Consider the following 13270-nt stretch of genomic DNA (forward strand, 5'->3'; position numbering starts at 1 on the left):
GCCAGAAGATAATGATTCAACAGTTGGAATACAATAAAATGACTACATGTTATCCTGAGAAAAATCTCTAACTAAGGTCCTGGTTGTTCAGCTCAACCCAGTTCTGACCTGGGAAAAGAACAAATGCTGGGGAGTGTCATCACTTTTTCCTGTGGGTTCCAGTAATAGACACAGGCTACATTCCTCTCTATGCTTCCCCTCCTCCCTCTTTGCTTTTGGCTATTATGACTGATTTTCACTTGACTTCAGTCAAGCCCTTTGCTTAATTCTGTTTTGAATTAACTTAGGGTAAAGTCTCTCTTATCCATCAAACCCTAACTTCAAAGGAGCTACATTTCCTTAAGCCACTGTTTTGTAGGTGACAAGCAAACCCAAATGTTATCTCTTTTTATTCTAATTAAAAATGTGCATGGTAATGACTCATCTCATTCAAAAGTGGTTGTTGGAATTCCTAGCCCAGGTTGTTGTTGAGTTGCCCAGTCGTGTCTGACTCTCTGCGACCCCACGGACTGCAGCACACCAGGCCTCCCTGTCCCTCACCATCTCCCGGAGTTAGCCCAAGTTCATGTCCACTGCATCAGTAATGCCATCAAGCCATCTCATCCTCTGACGCCCTCTTCTCTTTCTGCCCTCAATCTTTCCCAGTGTCAGGGACTTTTCCAATGAGTTGGCTGTCCACATCAGAGACCAAAATACTGGAGTTTCAGCTTCAGTATCAATCCTTCCGTAGAGTATTCAGGGTTGATTTTCCTTAATCAGATTTCTTCTGATTTCAAGGCTGCAGTCAACATCTGCAGTGATTTTAGAACCCAAGAAGAGGAAATCTGTCACTGCTTCCACCGTTCTCTCCTTCTATTTGCCATGAAGTAATGCCTAGGTAATGCCTAGGGCTTCCCTGGTGGCTCAGAGGTTAAAGCATCTGCCTGGAATGAGGGAGATTTGGGTTCAATCCCTGGGTTGGAAAGATCCCCTGGAGAAGGAAATGGCACCCCACTCCAGTACTCTTGCCTGGAGAATCCCATGGAGGGAGGAGCCTGGTAGGCTACAGTCCATGGGGTCGCAAAGAGTTGGACACGACCGAGCAACTTCACTTCACTAATGCCTAGGTAGCTTACTCAAAATCCTTTTTTCACCAAATTTCTGAAGACGCAGTGACAGGTGCTGAACAGAGTAACTAACAATAGGATCCTATGAAATCTCAGTTAGCCAACGAGGTGTCTGAAGTGTAACTACTGTGTGAATGAAATAGACGTGTTTTAGGTGATCAAGAGACTGGTGGCTTCTCACACCTCAAGGAGTTATTCAGTAAATATTTGTTGATGGTAAAGAGCATGACTGGAAATGTTTCTCTTTGGAATTTTATTTTCTTTTCCCAAACATTTACAAACGGATACTTTCTGGGGTGTTGACTATAAATATTTAAGAGACTCAATGAAAGGCGAGTTCTGAGCACTTCCGGCTTCCAACCTTTTGTCTGTTTTCCAGTAAGGATGTACAGTAATCCATTTCAGACTCTGGCTTTCATGGATTTAGACCAGGCTCTCCTGGAGGTAGGAATACCAGGGCAAGAATGAACCAGATTGTGATCTTTGTGCCTGGCAGTCTGACATCACTTGTAAGCTCTGCCAAAATTCCTTTGGAAGCAGATGTTCCTAGAGGGGGAATGGTAATCATTTATCCTCTTACATTTGTTCAGTAAATGCTGATTTGTGAGAAATACAAGGATTTAGGTTATGGTTACAAATAATTCACAAAGGATGTATGTTTTTTAGAGAGAATAAACATGATTATTCCAACAATTTTTTTTTCCTTCTTCCCAGAATTTCTCATATTTTAATGCAAGCTTTCCCATTCAATTACAGTCAAGGGAGGACTTGTCATATATTTCTCCCCCTTCCCCAATGTAACAGCTCCCATGTCAATCTGTGGGTAATTTATAGATCTTAGTAATATTTTCTAATCGTTAGTCCCACATTGATATATAAACTTCAGGCCCTCTTCTTTATATTGTAAATGCTCTCTTTCAACCAAAAAGAGTGAAATTAAAACATAAAGCTCCAAAAGGGTCAGGTCTGTTGATTTACAAAAAAAGAAAACTGTGGGTTCCTTGTAAGCTCTGTGATTACAGTGGCCTTTGGTTGCTATACAGTGGCCTTTGGAGCTTCCCTTGTGGCTCAGACAGTAAAGAATCTGCCTGGAATGCAGGAGACCCGGGTTTGATCCCTTGTGGGGAAGATCCCATGGAAAAAGGAATGACCACCCTACTCCAGTATTCTTGCCTGGAGAATTCCATGGACAGAGGAGGTTGGTGGGCTACAGTCCATGGGGTTGCAGAGAATCAGACATGACCGAGGGACTAACACTTTCACTTTCACTTTGGTTGCTATAATGAATGGGTATGTATCTATATATGTATCAGAAGACTATCTCCACTGATATAAAAGTACCAAGATTTTTAATATTTTTTTGCATTCAAGGAATACATACTATTTGTACATAAAGCTAAGTAAAACTGATGTAAGACTGATTTATACTTACGTAAGTCTACAGCCAAAAATGTCTTTATTGGCAGTTGCTATTGAACTGAATGAGTAATCAGTGAGGATGAAAGTTCAATCAGAGGTGAATTTGAGGTAACTGCTGAAGCATCTCACACAGGAAGTCGTGGGGCTTTTCTTGTAATTTGTGGTGTGTTCTCAAGTTTTTCTGGGTCATCAGAAGTTGCTTATTATATATTTCAAAACTTCATATATTTAGAGAGTTAAAAAGAGTATATGTTAGAACTGATTTCTTCCGGAAATTGTAGGCTAGGACCATTCTATAATGATACACAGAGCTTCCTAGGTGGTGCTAGTGGTAAAGAACCTGCTTGCCAATGAAGGAGACATAAGACACTCAGGTTCAATCCCTGGGTTGGGAAGATCCTCTGGACTTTTTATTATTTGTTATTATTTAAATTGAAATATAGTTGATTTATAATGTTGTGTTAGCTTCTGGAGTACAGCAAAGTGATTCAGTTATATGTATGAGGTAGTGCTTTTTAAGTTGAGAACAAAAGCTTTTACAGCTTGTACCTGATTCAATAAATAGAAAAATCTCTAAGAGGCAGATTGTAGGTTTCCTCTGTACAGTCCAACCTTTTTTGCTTATTTCCAGAGTCTGTTCCAACACTCACATCTCAGTGGAGAGAAGGGATAGAACAAAGAAATGGTGAAAACAGGACTGCCTTAGGCCCCTCTCTCTGAACTCATGTCTAAAGAATTTGATTCTGCTTTTAGATGAACTGAAAAATATCCTCTCTTCAAAGAAATGGGAGGTCAAGTTAAAGGCCTGGTCAAAACCCATGGGGTCACTAAGAGCTGGACAACTTAGCAACTACACAACAACAACAAAAAAGAGTCAATCACTGCCTTAAAAAAAAAAAAAAAGTTGTTCACAGTCAGTTATGCCCAAATTCAACTTGATTTTTGCAGACTCTCCTTAGCATCTGGATGTTTGAACAAGTCTTATCTATAAGACTTTCAGAAATCCCCAAGGTGAACAAACCCATGGGTGTTCTCACTGTAGTGAATTCTGAAGCTAAATATTATCCTGGTGGGGCATCAGAAGGTTCCTCCTAAACACGAAACTTTTGATTAGAATGGGGCTTCCCTCATAGCTCAGTTGGTAAAGAATCCGCCTGCAATGTAGGAGACGCCGGTTGGATTCCTCAGTTGGGAAGATACCCTGGAGAAGGGATAGGCTATCCACTCCAGTGTTCTTGGGCTCCCCTTTTGGCTCAGCTGGTAAAGAATCTGCCTGCAATATGGGAAAACTGGTTCAATCCCTGGGTTGGGAAGATGCCCTGGAAAAGGGAAAGGCTACTCACTCCAGCATTCTGGCCTGGAGAGTTCACAGTCCATGGGGTCCCAAAGAGTTGGACAGGCCTGAGCGACCTTCACTTTTGATTAGGAAGGTACATTCATGTACCTTTTTTGTTCTCTAAATGTCCCACAGTGGTAGAATATCTTACTTGCTTTACGGTGCAGGGGCTTGTTGCAGCCTGATGCATGAGTGGTCTCTTTACTTGCTTTCTTGGGAGACCGGTTCCTTCATTTGACCGGGACTGAAGCGTTTCTCAGGACTCTAGGCTTTCAGTGCAAAACTGGGTCAGTCTCAGGCAAACTGCTGACTCACTTTCTGAGAGGAGTCCTGGCTCTGTTATCAAGTCTTTTTGAAACTAGGACGTTGGAATACAAATCAGTGTCTCCACTTCTCAGAACCGAGCGTCACAACCACCTGGCTTTGGAGCACAAGCCCGGCCCCCTCAATCTCCTACTTCCGGTGCTTACCAGAGTCTCTTCCGGATCAATTTTCATCTCTTCCAACGCATCCATTAAAAATCCTGGCTGTGACTATGGATAATTAGGAGTAACCTGCGGAATGGTGTGCCTTCCTTATTTTTAAATATCTTCTGTATTTATTGCCCAACTATTGTACTTTTGGCTCAGCATTGGGTTCAGTGATGTTCCATGATAGTGCAGACTTTCCTCACCACCAGTGTAGAGTCGGCAAAGATGAATAGAAAAGCAATTAAGTGGGACTGGCCAAAAAGTTTGTTCCGGTTCTTCCATAATAAGTTTGTTCGGCCAACCCAATACAAAGCTTAATCATTTCATCAGGCCAGGCGAAGAAGAGGCTATAGTGTTGGAATAAATTTTGTTAGTTTTACACTTCTCACCATCACAGATTGCAACTGCATGCTTAAAATTTTTTTAAAGGTTATACTCCATTTACAGTTATAACAAAGCATCGGCTATATTCCCTGTGTTGTATAGTACAATCTTGTAGCCTATTTTACTCCCACTGGTTTGTACCTGTCGTTCCCCCACGTCCATATTGCAACCCCTCCTCCCCACTGGTAACCACTGGTTTGTTCTCTATATATGAGAGCTGCTTCTTTTTTGTTATATGGACTAGTTTGTTGTGCTTTTTAGATTCTACATGTAAGCAATATCGTACAGTATTTGTCTTTGACTTAGCTCTCTTAGTATAATGCCCTCCATCTATGTTGCTGCAAATGGCAAAATTTCATTCTTTTTATGGCTTAGTAGTATTCCATTGTATATATATATATATACACACCACATCTTCTTTTTTAAAAAAATTAATTTATTTTAATTGGAGGATAATTACTTTACAATCTTGTGGTGGCTTTTGCCATACATTGACATGAATCAGCCATGAGTGCACACGTGTGCCCCCATCCTAAACCCCCCTCCCACCTCCCTCCCCACTCCCATCCCCGCTGGGTTGCCCCAGAGCACCGGCTTTGCCTGCCCTGCTTCATGCATCGAACTTGCACTGGTCATCTGTTTTACATATAGTAATATACATGTTTCAATGCTGTTCTCTCAAATCATCCCACCCTCGCCTTCTCCCACATAGTCCAAGAATCTGTTCTTTGCATCTGTGTCTCTTTTGCTGCCCTGTACATAGGATCATCGTTACCATCTGTCTAAGTTCTGTGTATATGTGTTAATATACTGTATTGGTGTTTCTCTTTTTGACTTATTTCACTCTGTATACTAGGCTCCAGTTTCATTCACCTCATTAGAACTGACTCAGAATGCGTTCTTTTTTATAGCTGAGTAATGAGTAATAGTCTATCGTGTATATGTAGCACAACTTCCTTATCCATTCACACATCTTCTTCATCAATTCATCTGTTGATAGACACTCTGGTTGCTTCCATATCTTGGCAGTTATAAATAATACTGCTGTGAACATTGGGGTGTATGCATCTTTTTGAATTAATTAAAAAAAAATATGCCCAGGAGTGGAATTGGTGAGTCATATGGTAGCTCTATTTTTAGTTATTAAGGAAACTCCATCTTGTTTCGCATAGTGGCTGTACCAATTTACATTCCCACAGTGTACAAGGGTTCCCTCTTCTCCACCTCCTGACTTTGTGGTTTTTTAGAAAAAAAAAAAAAATTGAAGACTGTCCTTTATACCACTAATGTTCATAGTACAGAGACCCTCACAATGGCTTGAAAAATGTCTTTGCTGTTGAGCAAGTATGGTTATTTGTAGTGAGAACATTGAGAACTAGGCAGTTAAGTTGCATTTTATGCAGAGTTTTCAGTATTGTATCTTAGCCTTGGTTTAGGTTTTTTGGTAAAATTATACCCTTCCTATTATCCTACTAAAATATTTGAGCCCTTCTTCATCAAATAAGCATCTTGGATCTCTTTGCAATAGGGGGAAATATTACTCTTTTCTCATACTAACCTCCCCTCAAAGCAGCATTTTAAAAAAAGACTATAAAGGATTTTGTATTTCAGAGGATCATTGTTCCCAAGTTGGCTATGAACCAGGGGAAAAAGCTCTTGCCCCAGGCTTCTCCAATGTTTGACGACCAGACCTGCCCCACTACTCCTGACTATGCCAATGAAATCTTAGGGGAACATTTTGGGCAATGGTGATTCTTGGTGTACATCACAGTCTTGCGTCAGGATCTGACATCTTAGAAAAAAAAAATTGAAAATTCTCTTTTTCATCTTTCCAGTGCCTCCCAGTTTTTCTTTACTTGCTCAGATAATATTTAGAACACATAATTTGCAAAGTTTAATATGTGTTGCTAGGGCAATCAGAAGACAGCAGTAGAAATTAAACCAATGCCAAGGAATTGAGAGCACAAGTCCTTAGATGAATCTTGGTCTCGTCTGATGCAAGATCTACTGGGAGTGAGGTGAAGGCTCCATAGCCCTGGATACAGGGAGAAATTCCTGCAACTCCTCTGAAAAACGCACCATCTTCTCAGAAGTGGGAAATTTCTTGTGTTTTTGCCCTCTGTTTCTTGTTTGATGGCATGCCTAGTCTACTTCTCATCTCAGCCTGGTCTGCAGATTTTTTCAGAACAAAGGCAGCACCGTAAGTTATACATCTGGATGACTAACGTGAGGATCAAATGTAAATGAAACAGGGTTTTTGAAAGTTGTAAAGGATTACACAAATGTTAGTTATTTTTTCCCAACATTTGGAATTTGGGGAAGAAAAGAAAGAAGAGGAAGAGAAAAAAGGAGAGGGAGTATGGATTTTTGATCTTAATCATAACAAGGCTTTCCATGAGCAGCAGAATAGTATCTCATTTTTAAAAAGACTGCATCCTCAAAGGCAGGAAAAGGTGAAATATTTGACCTCAATTGCTTGATCCTCAATCAGCAAAAAGTCCAAGCTTCACACTCCAAACACTGACTTGTCTTTCTTAGACTAACCTCATGTTGTTTTAGGAAACATTCATTTAAACAAAAGAACAAAATACACAAGATATAGTGTTTTTAAAAACATTTTTTAATGAAGAAATAATTCCATTCCAAAATATAGACACACAATTAAATAGTTTAATCACTTCAAAATATAACATGTCCCCAGGAGGTTCCAACACACACACATACACACAAAACAATACTTAACAGCAATACAAAAAACCCATACAATAGTAGTTTTGTTACATACCCATGAATGTTGTGACATCTTTAGTGTCTCTGAATTGGTTACTTCAAATGGCGTCAAATTACAGTAGTCATAATTAAAAATGTCTTAGAGTTAATTAGCCTCAGGATATGACACCTCTGATTTTTATTTTTCCCTTCTTTTTGGTTCAAAGGTAAAAATGCCCTTTCTTCTGAGGACATGGAGTTGTTTGTGCGGAATCGAACCAAGGTGACTGCAGCAACCAAAGGCTGCTGGATCTACAACGTCTACCTACAGTTAACAGCCAAGAACTAACGAGGGTGGACAAAGATGATCAAAATAAAAGCAGACATCAGTGCTAAATTATGATGCAACAGTTTGGCTCATGCATATAAGAAAATACATAGTATATCACAACAAAGGCCACACTCTTATGTAGTTCAGTTCACATTACTACTTACAAATGAACCTTCCCTGTCTTATAGCAGATCACTCGAGAATCCATTTTTCACAATCTCCAGCACATCTCCCTCTGACCAACCACATTTACCCCGACTTCCGTCCTGACCAACCACAACTGATTCCTGAATCCCCTACAGTAGATTTCACCCTCCTCCCTCCCTCCGTTCACATGGTGCCGTGGGGGAGGGTTGGCTGTGTTAGACCAGTGCTCATTAATAGGGCATCACCTCTAATGGAGATGGATGTGCAATTCTTCGTGGAACAAGAAAGAAACAACCCTCGCCAGACAGAACTGTACCTAATGGACAGGACAGGTGACACCTGCTGGGTTTGCACTTAGAACAGGCCCCAAAAGTAGATTTGGAGAGCCAAGGAAAGAAACCCGCCCAAAAACACGAAAACCCAAAATAACGCACGCCATTTTGTCTCGTTTACAGGACAGGGGTGCTTGAGTCTGGTCTCAGGGCTGATGTGGAGCTAAGAGAAAGAAAAGGTGGCTGGTTAGTCAGGAATCGGTCATTGGCAGCAGTTTCCAGAGTCCTTGCAATGACTTCGTACGATGGGATCGACAACCATGTGATGGAATTGGCAACGAACACTATGATGAGGGAAGGTTACCCACAGAACAGTCCAAACCTTAGACAAACATTATGATGCAGAAACACAAAATGATAACATCTGTCAGCTCGGTCCAGGTAGTGGCTGAACGCCACCTGCAGGGTCAGGGTTCTGAGACTGAAAACTGCCCAGCTATGATTCAGAGCCGACAGTTATGTAGGTAGCTGGGATGTAGTGGTTTTAAGTACTGAGTATGAGGCACCAGTGGCCACCTGCTCCATCTAGAGAGGTATGGGTTCACAGAGGATGGGCAGAGGGAAGGAGATGAACATTAAGACACACCAACAAAACCTGCAATAACATCCCTCTGTGCAAAGAAATCTGAGAACCGTGCAGTTGTGTCCCTTTGGTGTCAGCCTGTTCTCAGGGGCATTTGTCAGGCTGGCTCTCCAGGGAAAAATGACTAAGTACATCAAGGGGCAGAATGTGCTCCTTGCTAATGCCAACTGAGAGCTTTACTAACCCCAAGGCAAGCGATTTTGTTCCTGAGGGCAGTCAAGGAGGTGGTGTCTGACCCAACTCAGAGATGGGCGCATCTGAGAGCCCTCTGGAAAGGAAGAAGGAAGAAGTTGGGATGTCACTTCTCAGCAGGGGACCCACCAACTACCAACTCTGTGGGGTGGGAGAAAGCTTCTGCCAACCCTGGAAGCAAAATTGAATCGCTCAAACTTTGAGGATGACTCAGAACCTTTCTTGCTTATTCTGAGTAAGGCCTTTTCAGAGATTTTATTACACAACTTTCTTCTAAAGCAGTGGTTCTTCAGCTTCTGCATGCATCAGAATCACCTGGCAAGTTCAAACACAGATGACGGGGCCCCAACCCCAGAATTTCTGATTCAGTAGGGCTGGGGTTAGGGCCTAAGAATCTACATTTCTAATAAACTCCCCAGGTAATGCTGGCCCTGCTGGTCCGGGGACCACATTTCAAGAACCACTGTTCTAGAATGATGTTCTCTTCTTTCTTTTAAATGAGAAACAGGAATCCAGAGAAGCTGCCAATTTAAGGATAATGTATCTACTATGTTGCAGGATTTTTATTTCATCAAATCTTGAAACAAGTAGAAGATTTTTTTTTTTTTCATTTCCCCAGAATCCCTAAGGGAGGTCTTTGGTGCTCCCCAAAGAGGGCCCTCAGAAAGGACCATCAACAGAGTCATTCATTCTCCCTTCCTTGACAGTTCTTTTGCACATCAGCTTTTCACGGAGTGCAAGATCCCAGCTCCACTTAGGAAAGCCTGTTTCCTCTCACGTGACCACAGGAGGCTGCATGCAGAACACCAGGGAGCCAGCTAAGGCAAAACACATTCAGAAAGAAAAGGAGAGCGAACGTTTGCAAGCGCACTTTAAGCCTGTACATTTAAAGCTGAAAGGCCTCCAAACGACCTGATGGGGAACCGGTGGATGAGCGGTGCTGTTAGAAACATGCTCCCTAAAGCTAAACCGAAAGGAACCAGCCGTGGAAGAGCAGAGATAACTTGAGTCCACTGGGGGGATCGTATGGCACCTGTGGTTTATAAACAGCTTTAGTAACGAGTATTTCAAAACAGAGTTCACAGTTTTTAAGAAGATCTGTGCTGATTTTAAAAACTAGATTCTATATAATTTGAATGTTGCCTTTTTTTTGGGAATATGATCTCTATTTGAAAAAAAAATATTTACACTAAATTCTATGGCTGATTGGTTAAGAGTATCTTGAAAGAAAACAACCCCAAGTTGGAAAGAAGCCACAGAGATTGGATTCTCCTGATGGGTTTGGTTCAAGCCTCTGCTTTCAGAGACTTGGAGACAAGTGCAGACCATGCAGGCCAAGGACCCTTCTTGGCTTTGGGGCTCTGAGTCTGTACCCTCAGGAACCAAATCCTTCGGGCTCAGTGAATAACTGCAAGTGGTTGTTTTTTTTCCAGTTGCTGTGGAAAAAAAAATGTACAGTGTATATAATCAACTGGTTTGCTAAAATCTCAGAGAATTCAGAAATGAAACTCCTAGCTATAAACAGTATTAGTAATGTCGTTGTAAACTGACCAGGTTCAATATCATGTGCAAAGGTAAGATGCTTGTTAATACTGCCATTGCGAGTAACAGCAGCATGGGATTTCAGCCTGTGTTTTCATTTCGAGGGATGAGCCATGTTACAGAAGATGTAGCTGATAAGTTAGCTTTGAACAGAAGTCTTATTTTTTTTTTTTCCTTCTCAAAACACACGTCTATGAACTACAAAACTTAGAACAAAAAGTTAGCTGCACTACAGTCGGCAGAACACAGTCTTTAGGGGGCGGGGGTCTGTCGGGAGCAGCTGCATGTGGTGGGTCCTCTCTTCCATGAGCTGAGGCTGCTGCCAGGCTGCCGTCTTCTCCTCTGGGGGTGCAGCTCTGTCCTTCATCACCAGCTCTCCTGTTACTTGCATCTGTCTGACTATAGCTTGCCTGGGAATAAGCAATGTGTAATTTCTTTTTTAAAGATGGAAACTGTTCTCTAAATTAGAGTTATGAAGCTTAGAATCCTCCCTTCCCCCCACCCCGAAACACACACACACACACACACACACACACACACACACACACAGTCCTTTCTTCCCCTGACAATCAGGAATGACCGTCTTGGGACACTGGGATACTGCACCTTCTGATAGAAGAGAGGACAAGAATCCTCCATGCTGAGACTCCTGCCTAGTGGGCACCTAAGGCATCTGGAAGGTTCAAGCACCATAAACAGAAATATCTGTGTTGTCCTTTGGACAAGGACATGAAAACACTGACTCACCATCAGAATGCCATACTAGTTTTGTTTTTGTTTTTGCCATACTAATTAAAAAAAAAAATCCACCTTTGATCTTCCATCCTCCAATTTCTGAAGTTAGGATGTGGCTGGCCAAGGTGAGTGGAGTACCATGTGGCCAGAGGGATGGAAAAGGGACCAACCTAAGATTTGATGGGCCAAAACGGAACCTCGGTGGACTCTAATTCGGGTGCTAAGCTTTATGTGTACCGTTTCTTCCCACGTGGCTAGCTGAAAAGCAATAAAACAGATTTCTCTTGATAACTTTTGTTAATGTGTTGGTAAGTGCATATTTATCTTCAAAGAGGCCTAAGGATTTTCTTGAGCAGAGGATGGGTCTTCCATGTTTCTGGTGTTTCACCTTTTGCCCCTAAGTCATGTAGGGCTCTGGAGAAGGCAATGGCACCCCACTCCAGTACTCTTGCCTGGAGAATCCCATGGATGGAGGAGCCTGCTAGGCTGCAGTCCATGGGGTCGCTACGAGTCAGACATGACTGAGCGACTTCTCTTTCACTTTTCACTTTCATGCATTGGAGGAGGAAATGGCAACCCACTCCAGTGTTCTTGCCTGGAGAATCCCAAGGATGGGGAAGTCTGGTGGGCTGCCGTCTATGGGGTCGCACAGAGTCGGACACGACTGAAGCGACTTAGCAGCAGCAGCATGTAGGACTCTGCTTCATGGATGCCTAATTGACTTTGAGCTGATGAAATCGACTTTCAGACCCTTGCCAAAGAGATGCATATATTTTGGGATAATTTCTGGTCTTGCAGTATAGCCAGAAAGTTCAAGTGAATAGATTTCAACAGATAACTGTTCTACAATTTCAGCTGTCTTTCTTGGTTTCATCAAGAAAAATTATAGTAGGGTAGAACTAGCTGCAAGGATGAAAAGCTACTAGTTCCTGCAGTGTTCCAGATCTTAAATTAATTTTGTCTGACTTGGTGATTTGGTGACAGACTGGTTTATATTTAGAATCCTGTGGAAGGCCATCTAGGTAGGTAAGGATGCGGTAAGTAGCAGAGGTCACAACTGTTTTAAGTTTTATTGGAAATAAAATTTGAAACAGAAGATTAAAATCTTTGGCATTTATGGACAAGAACCAAATACTGCTTTTTATCTTGGTTTATGTCCAGGGCTGGGGCTTCTATTGTGGCTCAGTAGTAAAGAATCTACCTGCCAACACAGGAGACATGGGTTTGATCCCAGGGTTTGGAAGATCCCCTGGAGAAGGAAATGGCAACCCACTCCAGTATCTTTGCCTGAGAAATCTCATGGACAGAGGAGCCTGGCAGGCTATAGTCCATGGGTGGCAAAAGAATTGGACATGACTTAGCAACTAAATAAAAAATGTCAAAGGCATTTTATTAGGCTTTTTAAAGAAGTATATCTTTATAAGAACTACCTGCTGCTGCTGCTGCTGCTAAGTCGCTTCAGTCGTGTCCAACTCTGTGCGACCCCATAGACGGCAGCCCACCAGGCTTCCCCGTCCCTGGGATTCTCCAGGCAAGAACACTGGAGTGGGTTGCCATTTCCTTCTCCAATGCATGAAAGTGAAAAGTGAAAGTGAAGTTGCTCAGTCGTGTCCAACTCTTCGCAACCCCATGGACTGCAGTCCACCAGGCTCCTCCGTCCATGGGATTTTCTAGGCAAAAGTACCGGAGTGGGGTGCCATTGCCTTCTCCAAGAACTACCTACTGATGTTTAAATAATGTGCATAACAAAAATGATCAAATTGCTAGAGTTCAGAGAAAGAAAATGCTATGAAAGGAAACGTCTTGCTCCTCTAGGAAAGTAACTGGAGTGAATATTTTCAGAAATTGCTCTTGGGAACTTTTTCACTATAGTCATGATGAATCAGGAGAACTCGTGGTGCAGTAGTCTCAAGTCCAAGGGAGACAGACTAAAATGTGCTCAATAAGATCTTTCCTTTTATACCCAAAGGGCCTCACAGCTCAA

At 42.1% G+C, this 13270-nt stretch overlaps 1 protein-coding gene across 39 annotated transcripts in view; it reads right to left on the minus strand.

Moving 5' to 3' along the window:
• Positions 1–7314: 7314 nt before the first annotated feature.
• The window catches only part of DTNA (dystrobrevin alpha), a 456419-nt gene continuing 450463 nt past the window's right edge, over positions 7315–13270 (minus strand). For 30 of the 39 annotated variants that reach the window (XM_086372816.1, XM_086372794.1, XM_086372789.1 and 27 more), the window contains one exon: positions 7315–10961. Coding sequence is in view for 23 of the 39 variants with exons in the window: in XM_086372794.1 (XP_086228920.1) it covers positions 10743–10961 (219 nt within the window). In the remaining 16 variants the exon portion in view is untranslated. The remainder of the gene's footprint in view (positions 10962–13270) is intronic. The other 9 variants (XM_086372803.1, XM_086372802.1, XM_086372796.1 and 6 more) reach the window with 1 other exon arrangement.

This window comes from Bos grunniens, chromosome 24 (genome assembly GCF_055505025.1).
Source record: "Bos grunniens cultivar Pamir isolate PY7600 chromosome 24, Bosgru_T2T1.0, whole genome shotgun sequence".
NCBI lineage: Eukaryota > Metazoa > Chordata > Mammalia > Artiodactyla > Bovidae > Bos > Bos grunniens.